The 21,996-nt window shown below is 42.5% G+C and overlaps 1 protein-coding gene across 9 annotated transcripts in view; it reads left to right on the forward strand.

The window, feature by feature from the left end:
- The window catches only part of LOC115105411 (opioid-binding protein/cell adhesion molecule-like), a 549,548-nt gene that overhangs the window by 444,169 nt on the left and 83,383 nt on the right, over nt 1-21,996 (forward strand). For 8 of the 9 annotated variants that reach the window (XM_029627431.2, XM_065007283.1, XM_065007279.1 and 5 more), the window contains one exon: nt 14,557-14,789. In XM_029627431.2, the coding sequence (XP_029483291.1) occupies nt 14,557-14,789 (233 nt within the window). Of the gene's footprint in view, nt 1-12,896; nt 12,973-14,556; nt 14,790-21,996 lie in introns of those variants that run through there. The other variant, XM_065007284.1, reaches the window with a different exon arrangement.

Below are 21,996 nucleotides of genomic sequence, written 5' to 3' on the forward strand. Positions count from 1 at the left end.
ATCAATGGTGAAACAGTAGACAATAGCAGAAATACATATGGCCTAGCAGTTGCGGGGACGACTAATCCAAAGACTAATGTCGCCTGGAAGTTAGGGCTGTGCATTATGGCCTAAACATCATAACATATATTTTTTTCAAACTTATAGGCGATTCACAATATATATAAATAAGTGTTTTAGTACAATTAAAGGTCAAAAACAATGTTTTTCAAACAGACAGCAAAATCGAATGAATTCAGGGCTTGTGAAGTTATACCTAGGCTAAATATAAGCCTTCCACAACCATAAGACCCAATAATAATGTAATGTTATTTTATCAAATAGTTTAATTAGCCTTTTTTATTTTAATTTGATTTAGCAATAGTCACTTTTCTGGCTTTCAAGTCTGTCTAGAAAATGCAATTTTTTTGTTACAAATTTAACTAGAACCGGACTAGACAGATAGTACAGTATAACAGCTTTTGCCAAAAATGCTGCTAATGGTATGTGATACAAATGGCGTTTGCGACAAACTGAGCATTCCAGAATCAATGTTCATCGATACTAGAGATATAAAAATGGTATCGTTTGAAAATGTAACTTCTCTATTACAGTAAATTAATGTCTTAATGTGTTTTGTTGTCCATACTACTGATTATTTTGGACCAAACCTCAAATGAAAATAGCGAGTTGAAACTGTTGGCATAGAGGCAGGGGAAGGGGCTTGGTGTGTGTGTGTGTGTGTGTGTGTGTGTGTGTGTGTGTGTGTAAACCATAGAGGAAGAGGAGAAGCGCTAATATCTGTCCAAAATAAGGACAATTTGTTTCAATGGGCTTATTTTGGACCTAAACTTGTCACGTGCCTTCCCGCCTTTAGGACAACGACTCCCATTGTTTGGGCAGAGCGACGTAAAGCTCATCATTACATACAGATCTCTGGTGTAAATTGGGAATGTGCACACAGCCCAGAGGAGCAAAGGAGAGGAGACCAAAAATACAACATGAGAACAAGCGGACATAAACGCTCATAAAAACGAAAAATAGCAAAACCTTTATTCTTGTGATACAGGCATTTGGAAGATCGCGCAAAAAAACACATTCAAATTAATTTGATCTATCTACCAGCCCTACTGGAAGTGATCCAGGAGTTCTACATTACAGCTGTTTATTTCTCCTGGGTACGTGGATGCTTAATCAATCTAAGCCAAGCAAAAATAAATATATAACTTTGTCGCAAAACAATCAAGGCTGTTTGTTGTAAAAACATATTTTCCAAATCAGCTTACTGTATCCTCTGATGCTGATTCTAAAGTCGTTTCCCAGGAAATGCCATTTTACCACACATGCCATGTAATTGATTTATATGTTCAATCTCAGGTATGTCCACACAAAACAGAATAAATAGCGAGGCTCTCATTATATAGTGAATCTCTTATTATGTTTTAAATGACCTCAACTATTCAACACTATGGACTCCTTTCTGTTCATTATCAAGTTTATGGAATGTCATACAGGTATATCCTTAGCTGTGTATGAGAGACACCTGTATAAGTGTCACTAAACTAGTAGTTTGTTGTACACACAAGTGTCCTGCAGAAGGTAACTGTAAGACAAGAAAACACACTGCACATATAGGCACTTGCTCTAAGGCTAATGGATTAACATGCACTGTGGTAAAAACATTCTCTTCTCCCTTTCAGGGTTAGTTTATATCACCGAAAGCATGATGTGTGTTTGTTTGTTTGAGGTACAGTATGTAGTTATTCCTCTTAGCTGTTACCTTGGAGCGCTAACGCCGACAGATACCCATTTGTGTTGGTACACCAACAAATCATACAGGATTGACCATGACAATCCTGTCATTCCTTTAAAGTGCATTTCAATTACATTAGCGACCTTTTCTACTTGAGAACTAAAGTTCCACCTCGACATAAACTCTGCCAACAAAATCTATTTCAGGGTGCATCATTTCAAGGTTGAATAAACAATCTTTTTTTTTTTTTTTTTTTACTTTACTTGCAACAGAGACTCTTAAAATGCACTTTTCATACAACAAAAACACATCTATGATGTTGAATTTACATAGTGCTGGGGGCATGCTCAGCAGGGCACAACGTGTTGGACCATTCTGTTAGAAATATGTTAAGTAGAACAAATCTGATATTTTTTTCCACTAATTGGGTCTTTTGACCAATCACATTGGTCAAATTGGGCGGCTTGTCTAAACGCAGCCTCTGGCATGTAGACTAAGGAATCCTATCAGTTCTATTTATAACATTTCTATCAGCAACATTCCTCAATGTTTGCCAACTGACACAACTGATGTGAAATAACACAGGGTATCCTTTGCCTTTATATGCTATGCTTTTACGTGCAGATGGCCTAAACACGTAAGAACAGGTTGTGTCAAAGCTTATTATGCAACTTTATTTCATTAATACAGACCCCTCAAATGACCATGACCTCACATTTGTCATGCAGTGAAGTTCAAATGACAAGCGATAGTGTGAAATTTAAGTGACAGCTACTGATTCAAATATAATGGGGTTAGGAAAGGGGGTACCATTCTTATTCAGAGATGGTACCTGAGTTAATGGACTGTTGATATCGTCTCATTTAGCTTCACTTCACCTTGTTGTGGTGCTCTCGAAAAAAGGAAGCACGTGTGTTTGTGTCTCTTGTCTTCTTTCGTCATGGGATGATACTATTTATAGGGAATATCATTGATGAGAGACATTTGTGTTTGTTGTTGGTTATTGTTTATTTTTGTTTATTCCCTCCAAGATTGAGTGATCAATGAAAGCTCTCCCTTCCTCTGAATGCTTGTTTGAATCATGTTTTTTTTTTTGTTGCTTACGACTCTATTTGTCCTTACAATATTTGCTGTAGTTGTTGATCTGAGAAGGCACATTTATTTCCTTTTGCTTTCAGTTTGTATTTGTTTGGTTACAGATATGAATAATTTCAACTCAATACTATTGGCGTCAAGTTGTCTTCATAGAAGATGACCTCGAACTGATATTGGTTGATCAAAGACGTAAATCTGTGATTTAAAATAGCTTAATAGAATACGCTGGTCAAATCAATGCCTCTCCCCTGATCTGCAATGACCCACAAGCTGTGCGTCTCTGCAATGTCTGATGTTTACAGGCAATGGCAATACATCCCCAGACAGTCTCCTCCTTCAAATTCATGAGAAACCCTCTGACTAATAAGCTTAGTTTAGCACCACATTTTGTTTGATATTCTCCAGTACATAGCCCTTCCATTAACTGCCTGTGGATATTCCAAAATGCATAAAAAAACAGCAAGACCAGCCAACACCCAAATATATCAAATATGTATGTCACAGGAAACCATTATTTACCTTCCTAGTTTTTGTATTTGAACAGTATTAGTTTTACAATTGCATGCAGACTCTTTGCAGAGCCATCCATACTGTTTAATAAATGTCAACCATACAAAATTAATCTTTTGTAGTACTTAAAACATAAATTGTTGTATTCCCTATGAACTAGCCAATGATGACACTGCATTAAACATTAACCAACTCCATTGAAGCTCGCACTGAACAAAGTACACTAGAAACCTCTAATTGTGGGGAAGAGAAATGGCATGCATTTTTAATTATATGCACAGTGCACCAAGGAAGAGGCAAGAAGTTGTTTATTTCACTGCTTCATTTTCACTTCCTCCTGTGCTGTAGTTGGATCCCTTTCATGGCGCTGAAAGGGTCAACACTTTTTCAGGATTAAATTGGTTTGCAGTCTGTGCGCCGGTGTTGAGGGAATAATGCAGGATAAAATATTTATTTTTCTTTCTTTATTTGTAGGCATTATGGGGATTTGGTGTGGAGGTTGAACACACTGTACTGTATGATGACCTTGCATAGCACATGGTTTGAAAAGCAGGGCTCTGGCTTAACAGCACCCCATAGCAGGCGAGGGCTTTTTGCAAGTCGAGAATAATTTTACCATAGAATCAATAACATGCAACCTGAGAGAGATATTGTTTGTTCTCAACAGGCTTTGCAATCTCAGAGACCCAAGTAAGTGCTACAACATAAGGGGACATCTTCCTCATGCTATGTCTATTTTATCATCCTCATATCACCTTGTCAATTACAAATTCTTAACAAATATCTCTGACTTTCCTATTACTTCTCCCCCAGTGTCTCTCAACATGCTGTTGAGTTATCTTTACATTTAGAAGTCTCCAGTAGGCTTCTCCAATCTCCTGCTGTGCTCTGTTCCGTTTTATCTTCTGTAAGGTTTCTGGAGTCATAAATAAAATCCTAACTATGGCACTTTGAGCATTTTGCAATTCTGAAAAACTGAGACAGAAGGGGCTGAATATTAAGTAAATAGTTGACTCTGGTGACATCATTTCTATTTTGAGTCGAACCAGAAGGTCCTGGGAGAGTTGCTAATGCACCATGTGTCTCTCGACAACCTTGTACTTTTTGCACCTCGCAATGCATCTCCTTTAGGTATTACTGGTAACAAATCCTTGTTGAGGCTTTGTGGTTACGTTCACCATGGGACACATTTGTCACAGTAGCCAGGTCCCAGGATTAATTCTTGATTCACTGTGGTGCACTTCAGAGCAAGAAGACAAAAATAGTGTCATACTTGGAGAACATAAAAATATATATTTTAATGTTTCCATGTAAGGATAGCCCACAGTATATCATAAAATAACATCCCACGGGGAAACAAATGATCTTCACACTTTTAACACCCGCCCATTACAATGCATGACCAGCGCTCTACCCGGTTCCCGTGCCCTTGACTGGCAGTCCAAAAAAGGCCAAATCAGCTACACCTCAGCCTGCTCCCAGGTGATTTTGGAGGTTACCCTTTGTGAAAGAAAGTAGGCCAACAGGGTAAATATTGCAGGAGACACCATTATGCCATCAACTGGCAACTGGGTCAGGGATTCATCAAGATCATTTATATTTCATAATGAAGAATTAGGAGATGTTTTATATAATGTGTTGTTGTCAATGGCTCTCTACCTTGGAATAGCGTTAGATGAATAATTAAACTTCCTGTCAAAGAGGTGGTAGTCTGTGGATTATGTTAAAGTACCCCTCCAGAGGAAGTTGCCGTCACTATTTCTTCTTAATTCCTGTCCTAGTGCGGTTAAGTTCAACCCTCCGAACACTGAGTTATGGCTCCTTATAAATATTGATTAATCAGGCATGCACATTCCCACCTTCTGTGTGGACAGCCCATATGTTCTCTGGCACAGCCCAGACTCAGGCAAAAAGCCACGGCCAGGGTTGCTTTGCTAATGCTACGGAGCATTACGGTTTTACCGGCGAAGCTAGAGGCTAGCTAACCTACTCCCTGGACCAATAAAGCCATCTAGTTACTAATACAATATCCCAACTTCTTGCACATTGATTTGATGAGTCGGTTAAAATAAGTCTGTCACTTAGTCAATTCATAAATCATGCCTATCAAAAAACATCTGACAATGTATACATCATGTAATTCTACTGTATGTGCCTTATTAGCATTCAGGACTTGAACCACCTGGTATATTATATAGGTTATAGCACTCCAGACCGGTCTCACATATTGAGTGCCTCGGCCTTGTCTCTGTGTTGGATACCTTTGTACTCTGTCTTGACTCAGTCTCAGACAGCAATTTCCTCCCGAGACCAGCAGAGTAAAAAACTCTGAATAATCAGCTTCCATTCAGTCAGCGCATAAAACCGCTTTGCCAGGCCAAATTTCGACACTCCTTTCTTGAAACATTATTATCTTAACAAGCTTTATATCTATCATAGACATGTTTGTGCAGTGAAGAACTGATAGGCCTTCAGTGTGTGACAGGTTTGTGATTTTGAAAGGACAGCAACTGTAATACCAGCGCACTCATGTAGGAGAGTGCACTTTTTGTCAAACAAAAAGGGACCAGTGGTGTAGTGGAGGGTATAAGCAGGTATAAACCGTATACCCACTTTTATTTCAGTGGGTATTGCGTATACTCACTTCTTAATACCTACTGATGCGTATCAAAGTGGTGTAGTGGAGGTATACGACTTATCAATTATGTAGTACAATAGAGAAATCATGCACAAAGTAGCCTACACAATCGCAAAGCATGTGAAATAGCCTAGTTTCACCGGAATATCATCTGCAGGCAGCAAGAGTGTGCAGCTCTCAACAGGTTTTGGCATGGAGCATCTCACAGAAGAATGACATTGGTAGCCGGTAGGGTAGGAAAGACGTTTCATCTTATGATATCAACAATGGGTATGCAAACCTGGTATTGAAAAAGTTTAGTCGGAAGTGTTGGTTAGTAAAAGGGGATACATAGTCAGTTGTACAACTGAATGCATTCAACTGAAATGTGTCTTCTGCATTTAACCCAACCCCTCTGAATCAGAGAGGTGCAGGGGGCTGCCATAATCGACATCCACATCTTCAGTGCCCGGGGATCAGTGGGTTAACTGCCTTCCTCTGGGGGAGAATGAAAGATTTTTACCTTGTCAGCTGAGGGATTCATTCCAGCAACCTTTCAGTTACTGGCCCAACGCTCTAACCACTAGACTACCTACTGCTATTTATGATGCGCAATTGTCATCATAACCTGCTTGCCATAGAGGTGTAGACATGGATGGGCCTGGGTGGACACAGGTCCACCCACTGGGCAGCCAGGCCCTGACAGGCCCACCTAATCAGATCGATGTGGTTTAAGCATTGTTGTGGACTTAAACCATCACATTTTTGTCTTTTTCTATGAAAAAATAAAGTGATTTTGAGAGTGAAAGTCTGAAAAATCTATAGGAAAACAGGATTTTTCACACAGGATGCCTTTCCTTCACTGGGCAGGCCGTTTGAGAACTTTTTGGCAAAATTAGAGTATACCCACTTCTACAGGCACCCCTGCATAGGGTCGATAGAAAGACACCAGTCACACACAGCATGATGTTAAAGGATAAACAGTCCATGAACTCGGACATAATAAGCCAGTCGGTCCCAATCATAATAATTCAAAAATACAACCATTAATCATTTCCCAATCGACATGTACAACTATTAATTCCCATTGCAAAAAACATGTAATGTTTAGCATACAACATAACCGGTGACCTAAAGTTTAAAGTGAAACTGACAGAGTTTAACTACCTTGCAGATAGGAAACAAACAGACAATCATAATATCAGTCAAACATATCAAATTCCCAATTTATGCTACGAAACCAATCTAAGAGGTTTTAAAATAGGTTCTATTTGACTCAATATTCAATTCAATGCATCACTAATATAATTCCCCAATACATTTCTTGGTAGTCCCAAAAATGTTGCTTACAGGTTGTAAATCACAGCTGGCCTGGTATGTTTTTTGCTGCCTCCATTCGGGATGCATTGTTTCAGTTTCAATGATTCAATATTCTGGGCAAAAACTGATGAATGTAAGGCAGGGAATGTCAATACAATCAAACTAGCAAGGACAATGATCACAAGTCATTCATAATGTGGCTAATAGGCTAGCGTATATATTTATGTAACAAGCTAAACACACAGAGCCTAACGTTAGCTAGGGTGAGTGGCTGACTTTTTCCTCTCATAACTTTTTTTGGTGGCTATACACAGCTAGGAATAAAGGTGTTATTTGGTTAGCTTGAAAGAACTTGAACGACAGTTATCCAGTTAGCATATCTCTTGCATTCGCAAATTCACTCTGGTTATCTACTCCGATTTCAGAGCACTTTCGTCTGAGTGTGCCAGAACGCAGAACAACTGAAGAATTTACGAATGCGCAACACCTGCTGAATATGACCGATGTCAGTAAACATAGGCAAAAAAAAAAGAAAGTTAGTCAAGAACGCTCTAGATAACATGTAAACAAGCCTAACCAGCTCTGCTACAGTGATTAAAATGGTCAGAGTGAGGTGTTCTCTCATTTGTGTCTGGAAGTAGCTAGTTAGCTTGGGAGGAGCATGCATTGGCAGGGAAGCTGCAGAAGGACTAGGAAGCTACCATTCCCCATCATTTATCAGTGCAATTTTGACGGCCACCTAGCTAAAAAAGTGGTTTTATTTAATGTTCCTTCGTTAGATTTCTATTCATTAACTTTTGAGTCGTTTAGCAGACACTCTTATCCAAGGCAACTTATAGTAGAGTAGTGAATACATTTTGAGACTAATTTCATTCTTGTCCCCTGTGGGAATCAAACCCACAACTCTGGTGTTACAAGCAGCATGCTCTACCAACTGAGCTACACGGGACCAAGCTCATCTTGCTGTGCCTAGCATTAGTTGTTGATCTTGTTGTTGTAGCTGTGCATAACTGAGGGCGAGCGGGACTACCTTTTCATGGTTGTTTGATCAATATGACTGTCAAGTTCCCAAATGTGACTCCCTTGGCGTTTACATATTTGCAGGAATCCATTCAGGTGTATTTTGTGGCTTTTGGCGAATGCTCTCTAATGATCTAAAGTCGCGCTCTTGCAACTGCCTGTAAACACACATTCCAGTTCAAAGTGAATGATGGCAGGCGCGTGTGGCAAATGGCTTGTTTGTATAAAGGCCTACTGTATACTCGGTTTAATTTACTGCACAACCGCTTTCCCACTCTATATTCTATAGAATTTTCACAAATGCTTTAGTATTCATAATTCCCAAACACTCTAAGAATTTATGAAAACATGAAAATGACCATATCCAAGTGGTTGCTTGTCTGAAAATGTTTAAAACATGTCATATTCTTCCTGGGCGTGTACATTAACAGATTTCATGTTGCTAAAATGCTGTCAATTCCACTTTAAATGCAACAATGTTTAACACACATATGTATTTTAAAAGAAATGGCTTACCCTGCACATTGACCCGGTAACTAAATATTCTCTTAATCCTACTTGAACTGCATTGTTGGTTAAGGGCTTGTAAGTATTCATTTCACGATAAGGTCTACCTACACCTGTTGTATTCGGCGCATGTGACAAATACAATTGGATTTGATTTGAACAACAGCAAGCGTGCTGCAATTAAAAGCACAGCTCCACTCAGCAGCTGATGATCATTTGAAACTTAACTTCTTGTTGAAAGTTAATCTTGAAAAGGGAAAAGCTAACAAATTAGCAACAACATCCGCTTTGATAAGACCTGTTGCAGCCGCTGCAAACTAGTCGACAACACCGTGGGAAAACAACGCTATTGTGACCTGTTGGCCTTCAAAAAAGGCAGATATTTTCATACATTTTTGTAAAAACGGCTCCATCCATCAAGCCAAAATGTCATTGGTTGATTCCACTGTCACTCCAAAACGTTGCCCTAATACAGTTGAATGGCAGATGCTTTTATCTAGCTTCTGATGGCCTAGACAATGGTTGATTTAGCTAACTAGATATCCTGATTGGATATTTATTTATCTTCAGTGTTAACCCTTTCCAACTAAATCTAAAGAGATTAAATGAGATAATTGAAAATATAATTATAATTATTATAATAATAATTTGATCAAACCTTAGCCCTCCTCTGAAGGTGTAGAAGGACCATTGTTTCCCACTGCTTTTGAGTTATTAATCATTTGTAGAGTGGCTCTATTTTCTCTCAGCATGCATTTTTTCACTATTCTAAATGTCTAAAGAATCCATATGTTGTTCTGAAATGTAAACACAGAAATACTTGACATTTTGAACTCTTATGATGTTGGTGATTTTACTAAATTACAATCATGGTCTTGAATTGGACAGGCATTTTTCTGGTCTCAGTCTTGACTAGGTCTCGGACCCCTTGTCCCCCCTCCGATCTTGGTCTTGACTCGGTCTCGCTTTAGGTGGACCTCAACCACAACACAGGTTATAGCCAAGAGAGGAGGAAGTGGTGGCTTGTTAGAGCACAGACATGGTTCTAATTTCAGCGGTGCTCATGAGGACCCCAATAGCAATTAAAATGTCTATGTGGCCCCACTCAAACTTAATTGCAATAATGGGAACCTTCAGTAGTCAATGTGTGATCGGTCCTGAGCGTAGGAGTAGACTATAATGAACATGTGATTTATTTTCCATTGTTTGCTCAGCTTGTAACTGTAGTTGGTTATGTTAACATTATCAGAACAGGTATTGAATGATAAACAGAACAAAACATTGACCCATTCTGTGATTTATATTTTTTAATGATCCATTTAATCCACATCCTCAATTTATGTCAATATTACAATATTGCTGCTTGACCATCCTCTGCCCTTGGTCCTGCATCCCATAGCCCGGGAGTCCTCAGTCCTGTATGGCACATGAAACAGATAGGTAGGTTGTTGAATTGTCATTATGTCTGTCATGGATCCAGTCCTACATTACCATTTCACTGTTTTTAGTTTAGCCCAGAGAACTGAGAATCAGGCAGCTATTCTCTCTGTCTGTATACAGTCAAGACAGTGCTGTCAGGTTCCTACCCACTATGTACATCAACACCTGGGTCATGCCACCCATGACTGTCCAGCCTTGTTGTAGTCCTGACTCTACTTCACCTAGGTGGCGTAGGGATTTTAGCAGCTTGGACAATCATAGACAGTGACCTGACTTGCATTTTTGGGGAGATAATCCTCTGTCAGTTTTCTGGGCATGTGTGAGTTGGGATGTTATTTACAGTGACATAGGCCTACCTTCACAATAAGCTACTCAAATGATTGTAGACACTGCATTCTTCTGGAAAAACTTCAGTGATGATTAAATATTTTTGGTGTCAGCTTTATGTTTGGTAACATAAAAGGGAAAAAGATACCAAGTAGGTCCGCATTTAACCCAACCCCTCAGAGAGGTGCGGGAGCTGCCTTAATCGACGTCCACGTCATCGGCAGCGGTGCAGTAGCATTAGCTACTACTGGTAAAACAGTGATTTACTTACTGAGCTATATATAAACTTAGCTACTTCATATGGATTTACTTCACTGTACTGTTACCTACAGCGCATTCGGAAAGTATTCAGACCCAATTACTTTTTCCACATTTTGTTACATTACAGCCTTATTCTAAAATGTATTAAATAAAAATGTTAATTAATCAACACACAATAACCTATAATAACAAAGTGAAAGCAGGTGTTTAGATTGTTTAGCAAATGTATAAAAAACAAAAAAACGATACCTTATTTACATAAGTATTCAGAACCTTTGCTATGAAACGCAAAATTGAGCTCAGGTCCATCCTGCTTCCACTGATCACCCTTAAAATGTTTCCACAACTTGATTGGAGATCACCTGTGGTAAATTCAATGGATTGGACATGATTTGAAAAAGGCACACCCCTGTCTATATAATGTCCCACAGTTGACAGTGCATGTCAGAGGTCGAACCAATAGTCCGTAGAGCTCAGAGACAGGATTGGGTCGAGGTACAGATGTGGGGAAGGGTGCCAAAAATGTCTGCAGCATTGAAGGTCCCCAAGAAAACATCCGATGATTTTGCAGAAATACTATTAATAAACATTGATAAAAATTACTAGTGTTATTCACAGAATTAAAGATGCTGTGTCAGATTTTTTAAACTTTACGGAAAAAGCATCATCTGAGAATGGCGCTCAGAACCCAAAATAGCCGCCATTTTGGAATCAACACCATAAATATTCACTTACCTCTGATGATCTTAATCAGAAGGCACTCACAGGAATCCCAGTTCGACAATAAATGACTGATTTGTTCCATAAAGTTCCATCATTTATGTCCAAATAGTCACTTGTTGTTAGCGTGTTCAGCCCAGTAATCCATCTTCATGAGGCGCGAGCATTTCATCCAGACAAAAACTCAAAAAGTTCCATTACAGTCCTTTAGAAACATGTCAAACGATGTATGGAATCAATCGTTAGGATGTTTTTAACATAAAACATCAATAATGTTCCAACCAGAGAATTCCTTTGTCTTCAGAAAAAGCACTGGAACGAGAGGTAACTCTGTCGGGAGCGCGCGTCATGAGACCAAGGCTCTCTGCCAGACCACTGACTCAAAGAGGTCTCATGAGCCCCTCCTTTATAGTAGAATCAAACCAGTTTCTAGAGACGGCAGACATTTAGTGGAAGCCCTAGGAAGTGCAACCTCATCCATATCTCAATGTGTACTCCAAGCTTTGGGAGGCCAAGCTTTGAAAAACTACAAACCTTAGATGTCCCACTTCCTGGTTGTATTTTTCTCAGGTTTTTGTCTGCCATATGAGTTCTGTTATACTCATAGACATCATTCAGAGTGTTTTCTATCCAATACTAATAATAATATGCATATATTAGCATCTGGGACAGAGTAGGAGGCAGTTAGCTCTGGGCACGCTATTCATCCAAAAGTGAAAATGTTGCCCCCTATCCCAGAAAGGTTAAATTGCACAACAATTCCATGTGAATCTGAACTAGAATGTGTAGACTTTCCAAGATACAGTTTATGTCGTCCTATCATCAGTAATAATGTCTCAGACACCAACTAATCTGTCATCATACTCATTAAGTACCAAAGCATATTTTCAACTGGTTGGATTACCGAAATATGGTTCAGTTTCCCATCTTTTGATGTTATCAGACTCTCCATGTTAACAAAGGGTAGTCACATCGGTAGAGTAGAAAGAGGAAAAAGGGAAAGGTATGGGGGTCATAAACCTCCCCATCAGGCCCAAGTCATGACAGTTATCAGAGCTCTTGCAGCATGAACTGACATGTTGTCCAAAAAAATCAAAAGGATCAGAGAATTAATCTAGAACTGAAAGCATAAGCTACAGATAGCTAGCACTGCAGTACATAAAATGTGGTAAGTAGTTGACTCAAAGAGAGAGGAGGACAATAGTTGAACAGTTTTCAACAAAATAATGTCTTCAAAAATGAAGGAGAAGCAAGAGTGAGAGTGATTGACATTTGTCATTTTCTTCCACTTTCAGTTTCACTTAGCTAGAAAATGTAGATGGATAGTTTAACCTACTCAACCACCCGGCTCAAACAGAGGGATGTCATGTTAGCTAGCTGGCTATGACTATCCAACACAACACTGGAACTATTCTAAGTCAATGTAAGCTTTTGGTTTTATTCATTTATTGCCACCGGGGCCCAACGGTGTAAATGCTAAACTGCTTACTGACTATACACTGTAAAGTTATTGCATGATTGTAGCGGGTGTACTAATACATTAGTTATATTAGCTATGTTGACAAGGAATGTTACTTTAGCTAATATGGGAACAACAATGTAGGCCGTGTGTAGCGGTTATGACATGGTTTGGCTTGGAATGTTTGTGCATTGAAGTCCACAAATGAAGTGAAAAGGTGAGGGAAGGAATACAATGTGGCTGCTATGAAAGTGAACTGTGTTTATGTGTGATCAGGGCTGTATTCATTCTGCCGATTCTGTTAAATAGTTTCTTAAAAACTGTTGGACTAATGATTACATCCTAGATCAGCTAGATGCAGGCAAGAGTGTGCAAGGCTGTATTTAATGTGTCACTGTCTGTCACCTCAACATTTTATCTTGACCTGTGTGCACCTATGTTGTAAACTTTCATCATAGGCTAGGTTGTAGCAATCTCACAATGGGTATAGGGAAGATTTGAGGATCATTTAGTAGCCTAAACCTATCAATGTTACAATGAACTGGGTGAATGGAATATGAATGACAGTCATCCAATATGCTGTAATAGAAAAAAGGCGAAGCTTGTGAAAAAATGTTTTGTCCTCCCTCATCATAAACGGCACTGACCGCCACTATGCCTATGCTTTTCCCATTTCGGAGGAATGGCGTGAATGAAGGACAAGGAAGTTGACCGACCAGATATGCCAATCAGCCAAAGAAGTTAGTGTGTTCTGTTGGATCTCTTCCAGCAAAGTGCCTAAGGAAGTTCTCAGCTTTCCATTAATTGGAGTTGCATGGGCAGAGATGCATACACAATCACACGTAACACACCTGCACTACCCACGTTGTAAGTCTTCTTGTGTGACCTCCAAGTCGAGACATATAACAGTAAACCTGAGGTTATCCAGGCGTTCCACAAAGAGAGTATGATGAAAATTCCATTAGCTCCTACTGTAATTGCATATGATTTAGCATAGTTAACATAATCAATATAGTAACCTATTGACAGATATTAGTGATTTGTCAAACACTTGACATGGATAACCCCTGGACCAGCACCTCCAAAAAGTTAGCTGAACATGGGTTAAGGTTCATTTGACTATGATGAAAAGGATAATGACATTTACTGTATCTCACAGAAGATGTTTGAATGCACCAAATGCAGTACACATTTCTAAAGCAACAAAGGTCGGATTCTCTTAGATATCCTAGAGAAATCCGTGCACAGAGGCATCACAAGCACTGTGGTCATTTGCTATGACCGCCATCGACACTCGATATCGAGTATACACAAGCATGTAACTTCTGACTTATTTTTCCTTCATGACACAACAGCCCCCCTGGACACTGTCCCACCCTCACTCTCATCACTGGAACAGAAGTGACGAATGCCATAGAGGGAAAGCTGTGACATCACAAATGGGGCCTGCTGTGGTCTCTCACCTGATGCAAAGCAAAGCGTTACTTTTCCGTTTTGTATTTCACCTTGTGTTTGATTTGGCAATGTTCCTTCTTTCTCGTGCTACAGGTGCGCACAGGGGGACATCGTCACACACACGGCATGGCTCAACCGGTCGAGTATACTGTACGCCGGCGAGGATAAGTGGTCTGTGGATCCCAGGGTGAGCCTGGTTACACTCAATCAGGAGGAGTTCACCATCAAGATTGAGGACGTGGACATGACAGATGAAGGCCCATACATCTGCGCGGTGCAGACGAGCAGCAGACCGAGGACGACGTCAGTGCACATCCTCGTCCAAGGTAAGCCAAAGCCTTCGAATCTAGATACAGTCTGGGCGGATGATGGAGAAAAACATATTTTGTCTGATGTACAGTATGTGTGTGTCTCTCTTCTATCTCTCTCCCTCTTTGTGTGTGTGTCTTTGTGCTTGTGCCTGTGTCGCTCACCCTCTCGCTCTTTCACTGTATATGTGTGCGTGTGCATCTCCCTCTCTGGTGTATTTGGTGGCCTTCATACCCCTCAGTGAATGAGAACCTCTTATTACCACATAGAAAAACAAATTGGTATACTTTCTCTTTCACTGTGGAAGGGATGTAAAATTGAATAAATATAAACAAAGGGAGAAGCACATGTAGAACAACACCAGTCTGGGAATGCACTTCACTAAGTCATCCGTTATTATCTGTGCAGTTGGTAGTGTACTTGCTTTATTAGCTTTTACAATCTCCCAGTAGATTCCACCTAACTTGTAAAAACTTACAGTATGGAAAGCATCCATCGTGTGGTGCTTGTTCACAGTCTAATCAATTATATACAGTACCAGTCAAAAGTTTGGACACACCTACTCATTCAAGGGTTTTTCTTTATTTTTACTATTTTCTACATTGTAGAATAATAGTGACGACTTCAAAACTATGAAATAACACATAAGGAATCATGTAGTAACCAAAAGAGTGTTTGTTACGCTCGTTTAAAGATGTATTGGACCAAGGTGCAGCGTTATTTAAATGACACCGAAAAACCAACAAAATACAAAAACGAACGTGAAGCTATATGCAGAGCAGAACGCAAACAAGATCCCACAATCTAAGGTGGGAAAAAGGGCTGCTTAAGTATGATCCCCAATCAGAGACAACGATAAACAGCTGTCTCTGATTGTGAACCATACTAGGCCAACAAAGAAATAGAAACATAGATTTGCCCAACCAGGTCACAGGGCATGACAGTAGTACCCCCTCCGCCAAAGGTGCGGACTCAAGACGCAAACCTGAACCTATAGGGGAGGGTCCGAGTGGGCATCTCATCTCGGTGGAGGCTCCGGTGCTGGACGCAGACCCCGCTCCGCTTGAGGCTCCCCCCATTTTGGTGGCACCTCTGGTGCGGGGATCGTTGCCGGGGACTCGGGACCATAGATCGTCGTCGCGGACACCGGACTGGGAACCGTCTCAGGAAGCTCCGGACCGGGGACCGTCTCTGGAAGCTCCGGACCGGGGACCGTCTCTGGAGGCTCTGGACCGCCGACCGTCGCTGGAGGCTCTGGACCGTCGACCGTCGCTGGAGGCTCTGGACCGCCGACCGTCGCTGGAGGCTCTGGACCGCCGACCGTCGCTGGAGGCTCTGGACCGCCGACCGTCGCTGGAGGCTCTGGACCGCCGACCGTCGCTGGAGGCTCTGGACCGCCGACCGTCGCTGGAGGCTCTGGACCGCCGACCGTCGCTGGAGGCTCTGGACCGCCGACCATCGCTGGAGGCCGTCGCTGGAGGCTCTGGACCGCCGACCATCGCTGGAGGCCGTCGCTGGAGGCTCTGGACCGCCGACCGTCGCTGGAGGCTCTGGACCGCCGACCGTCGCTGGAGGCTCTGGACCGCCGACCGTCGCTGGAGGCTCTGGACCGCCGACCGTCGCTGGAGGCTCTGGACCGCCGACCGTCGCTGGAGGCTCTGGACCGCCGACCGTCGCTGGAGGCTCTGGACCGCCGACCGTCGCTGGAGGCTCTGGACCGCCGACCGTCGCTGGAGGCTCTGGACCGCCGACCGTCGCTGGAGGCTCTGGACCGCCGACCGTCGCTGGAGGCTCCGGACCTTGGATTGTCTCTGGAGGCTTCTGGCCATGGATCTTCCCTGCAGGCTCTGGGCCATGGATCATCACTGCAGGCTCCGGGCCATGGATCATCACTGGAGGCTCCGGGCCATGGATCATCACTGGAGGCTCCGGGCCATGGATCATCACTGGAGGCTCCGGGCCATGGATCATCACTGGAGGCTCCGGGCCATGGATCATCACTGGAGGCTCGGGACCATAGATCGTCGTCGCGGACACCGGACCGGGAACCGTCTAAGGAAGCTCCGGACCGGGGACCGTCTCTGGAAGCTCCGGACCGGGGACCGTCTCTGGAGGCTCTGGACCGCCGACCGTCGCTGGAGGCTCTGGACCGTCGACCGTCGCTGGAGGCTCTGGACCGCCGACCGTCGCTGGAGGCTCTGGACCGCCGACCGTCGCTGGAGGCTCTGGACCGCCGACCGTCGCTGGAGGCTCTGGACCGCCGACCGTCGCTGGAGGCTCTGGACCGCCGACCATCGCTGGAGGCCGTCGCTGGAGGCTCTGGACCGCCGACCTCGCTGGAGGCTCTGGGCCGACCGTCGCTGGAGGCTCTGGACCGCCGACCGTCGCTGGAGGCTCCGGACCTTGGATTGTCTCTGGAGGCTTCTGGCCATGGATCTTCCCTGCAGGCTCTGGGCCATGGATCATCACTGCAGGCTCCGGGCCATGGATCATCACTGGAGGCTCCGGGCCATGGATCATCACTGGAGGCTCCGGGCCATGGATCATCACTGGAGGCTCCGGGCCATGGATCATCACTGGAGGCTCTGGTCTGAAACCTGGCTCCACCAACCACCCAGTGTGCCACCCCAAATAATTTTCTTGGGCTGCCTCTCGTGCTTCCTTCGTGGTCACGAGATTTGCCCACCCAAGTCACACCCTGACCTAACAAAATCGAAAATAAACAAGGCTCTCTAAGGTCAGGGCGTGATAGTGTTAACTTCTTGCGTCGAGCCATCCCGGATCCGGGATCGTGACTACAGCCTCAAGCTCATTACCATAACGCAACGTTAACTATTTATGAAAATCGCAAATGAAATGAAATCAATATGCTAGCTCTCAAGCTTAGCCTTTTGTTAACAACACTGTCATCTCAGATTTTCAAAAATATGCTTCTCAACCATAGCAAAACAAACATTTGTGTAACAGTATTGATAGCATTCGCAGGCTAGCGTAGCATTTAGCGTTAGCATTCAGCAGGCAACATTTTCACAAAAACCAGAAAAGCATTCAAATAAAATAATTTACCTTTGAAGAACTTTGGATGTTTTCAATGAGGAGACTCAGTTAGATAGCAAATGTTCCGTTTTTCCTGAAAGATTATTTGTGCAGGAGAAATCGCTCCGTTTTCTGCGTCTTGTTTGGCTACCAAAAAAAAACGAAAATTCATTCATCATAACGCCGAACTTTTTTCCAAATTAACTCCATAATATCGACTGAAACATGGTAAACGTTGTTTATAATCAATCCTCAAGGTGTTTTTCACATATCTCTTCATGATATATCGTTCGTGGAAGGCTCCTCTCTCCTCTCAAATCACTGGATGACTGCGTGCAGCTTGTAAATTGCGCAGCAATTTCAACAAAGGACACCGGGCGGACACCTGGTAAATGTAGTCTCTTATGGCCAATCTTCCAATGATATGCCTACAAATACGTCACAATGCTGCAGACACCTTGGAGAAACGATAGAAAGGGCAGGCTCATTCCTGGCGCATTCACAGCCATATAAGGAGACATTGGCAAATCCTGTTTGAAGTTTCATCTTGGTTTCGCCTGTAGCATCAGTTCTGGGGCACTCACAGATAATATCTTTGCAGTTTTGGAAACGTCAGAGTGTTGTCTTTCCAAAGCTGTCAATTATATGCATAGTCGAGCATCTTTTTGTGACAAAATATTGCGCTTAAAACGGGCACGTTTTTTTATCCAATAATGAAATAGCGCAACCCATAGGTTGAAGAGGTTAAACAAACCCAAATAGATTTTATATTCTTCAAAGTAGCTACCCTTTGCCTTCATGACAACTCTTTGTCACAACTGCTCCCGCTCTCCTCTCTGGCGCTCGAGGGCACCAGGCTGACCTTCATTAAGCACATGTCACCATCATTATGCGCATCAGCACTCATTGGACTCACCGAGACTCCTTCACTTTGTTGATTGACCCATCTACTGTATATCTGTCTGTTCCTCCGTTGGTTCCCCGTGTCAGTATTATTGTCTTTTACGTTTCCCCTGTCCAGACGCTATCCGTGTTCTGTTTCATGTCTGTGTTTCATTAAATGTTCACTCCCTGTACTTGCTTCTCGTCTCCAGCATCTGTCCTTACAGAATGCTGACAGCAATATATGAAGGGAATTATTATTATAATTTTTTTGTTGGTGACGGGTCCGGGTGCCATCACTGATTGGAACTGGGGGTGCCTCAGCTGGCTCGTTGGGCTTCCACGCCTTAGCTGACTCGAGAGGGTTTCTTGGCTCGGCAGGGGCCCATCCCATGTCATGCCTCAGCGGGATCGTCGGGCTCCCGCGCCTCAGCGGGATTGTCAGGCTCCGGCGCCCAGCGGGATCGTCAGGATCCCGCTCCTCAGCCGGCTTGTCCAGTGCCTGTTTCATGTCCGTGTTTCATTAAATGTTCACTCCCTGGACTTGCTTCTTGGCTCCAGCATCTGTCCTTACACTGGCACATGGCATTCTCTCAACTAACTAGTATTGAAGGAGTACCCACATATGTTGAGCACTTTTTGGCTGCTTTTCCTTCACACTGCGGTCCAACTCATCCAAAACCATCTCAATTGGGTTGAGGTCAGGTGTATTGTGGAGGTCAGGCCATCTGATGCAGCACTGCATCACTCTCCTTCTTGGTCAAATAGCCCTTACACAGCTTGGAGGTGTGTTGGGTCATTGTCCTCTTGAAAAACAAATTAAATTCCCACTAAGCACCAACCAGATGGGATGGCGTATCGCTGCAGAATGCTGTGGTAGCCATGCTGGTTAAGTGTGCCTTGAATTCTAAATAAATCACTGACAGTGACACCAGCAAAGCACCCCACACCATCAAACCTCCTCCTCCATGCTTCACGGTGGGAACCACACAATCGGAGATCATCCGTTCACCTACTCTGTGTCTCACAAAGCCACGGCGATTGGAATCAAAAATCTCAAATTTGGACTTATCAGATGAAAGCACAGATTTCCACGTCTAATGTCCATAGATCGTGTTTCTTAGCCCAAGCAAGTCTCTTCTTATTATTGGTTTCATTTAGTAGTGGTTTCTTTCTACCAATTTGACCATTATCGCCTGATTCACATGGTCTCCTCTGAACAGTTGATATTGAGATGTCTGTTATTTGAACTCTGTTAAGCATTTATTTGTTCTACAATTTCTGAGGCTGTTAACTCTAACGAACTTAACTCTAATTAACGTATCCTCTGCAGCAGCCGTAACTCTGAGCCTTCCTTTCTTTTGGCAGTCCACATGCACTTGAAGAAACTTTCAAAAGTTCTTGAAATCTACCGGATTGACCTTCCTTCATGTCTTAAAGTAATGTTGGACTGTCCTTTCTCTGTGCTTATTGAGCTTTTCTTGTCATAACATGGACTTGGTCTTTTACCAAATAGGGCTATCTTCTTCTTTGAAGAAATATAGTTAACACTGGTTAACACTTTTTTGGTTACTACATGATTCCATATGTGTTATTTCATAGTTTAGATGTCTTTACTATTATTTTACAATGTAGAAAATTATACAAATAAAAAGTATGTGTGTCCAAACTTTTGACTGGTAATATGGATGCGTGTATTGTTATGTATTACTGCACTGTTGGAGCTAGCATTTCGCTGTACCTGCAATAACATCTGCAAAATATGTGTATGCAACCGATAAAATGTGATTTGTTTTCATAATGGAGCAGTGGTGAACATCTGTTTTGAGGTAGGCTAGCTATAATATCCTATAGGCTACATGTTTTATCGTTGATGTTTGATGGCAGACTGTAATACTCATGGAACCACACGTAGAAGAGGGGTTAGTTATAAATATATGTAATGGAACTGGAACTGTGCAATAGATTAAGCATATTGTTAACCGGGCCACTTTGTAACAGGCAGCCAGACAAACGCTGTGTCACAATATTGCAGACCGATTATTAGCTAGTTTACTCTATAAAAGTATCCTCGACTACCGTGGTCTTCCATGCAATAAGAGCTAAAGATATGGGAAGTAGCTATAAACTGATCATAACTCTAATGTTATAACGTTTATGTGTATGGCTCACGTTTAGTGCAGTCAATGTGTAGCCTGTGTAGTGTACTGGTTTCGATGTGTAAAGCTTTGTTGATGGAGTTTGCCCCAGCAATATTTTAATGTTAAAACCGACAGTGTTCAAGCCATATGTTCTAATGAAGTGGATAATGGTCTGATTTGAGCCCCATTAACGGCATTGCACTCCTGAGATAGTATATTTTTCCTAATCAGCGGATCCTGAGGCAATGTGATTGATGGCGGTGTCATTGCTGAGCACCAGAGCATTAGGGCGGAACAGAAGAGATGAGCAGGCTGAGATGCAAGGCTAGTTTATACAGTGGGGTCCGGAATGCTTTCTTAAAGATGAGCAAGAAAAACTGTATAAAATAAATAATCCAAATACTAAGTTATATTGTATGCTTATTTGATTTGTATTATATTAATACAATTGCTAAAGGAAATGGATTTTGTTGAACAAGTAATAATAATAATAATAAAGATAGGGGTCAAAATGATTGACATCCCTGTTTTCAATACTCGAGCACCTTTCCCTTGCGAGAATAATGATGCTGAACCTTTTTCTAAAAGGTTTTATGAGATTGGATAACACATTGGGAGGAATCTTAGACCATTCCTCCATACAGAATCTTTCCAGATCCTTCATATTCTTTGTCTGTGTGTCACACCCTGACCTTAGAGAGCCTGCTTATTTCTCTATTTGGTTAGGTCAGGGTGTGATTTGGGTGGGCATTCTAGTTTTCTATTTCTTTGATGGCCGGGTATGGTTCCCAATCAGAGGCAGCATTCTATCGTTGTCTCTGATTGGGAATCATACTTAGGCAGCCTGTTTTCCACCTGAGTTTGTGGGATCTTGTTTTTGCACAGTAGCTGTATAGCCCTGCAGAACTTTACGTTCGTTGTACACTTTCCACGCTCTCATTCCGACGACGGACGTAACAGAAGATCCCACCACCAAGTGACCAAGCAGCGTGCCCAGGAGTGGAGGACATCATGGACCTGGGAGGAGGTAATGGCAGGGGACAAGAGCTGCAGAGTGGGCGTGCTGATGAGCGTGACACCAGTCCGGTGTCATGTGCACCGGTTTCACGCATCTGGCCTCCGGTGCACCTCACCAGTCCGGTACATCCTGTGTCTCCTCCGCACA

This window comes from Oncorhynchus nerka, linkage group LG22, assembly GCF_034236695.1.
Source record: "Oncorhynchus nerka isolate Pitt River linkage group LG22, Oner_Uvic_2.0, whole genome shotgun sequence".
In the NCBI taxonomy this organism is placed as follows: Eukaryota; Metazoa; Chordata; class Actinopteri; order Salmoniformes; family Salmonidae; genus Oncorhynchus; species Oncorhynchus nerka.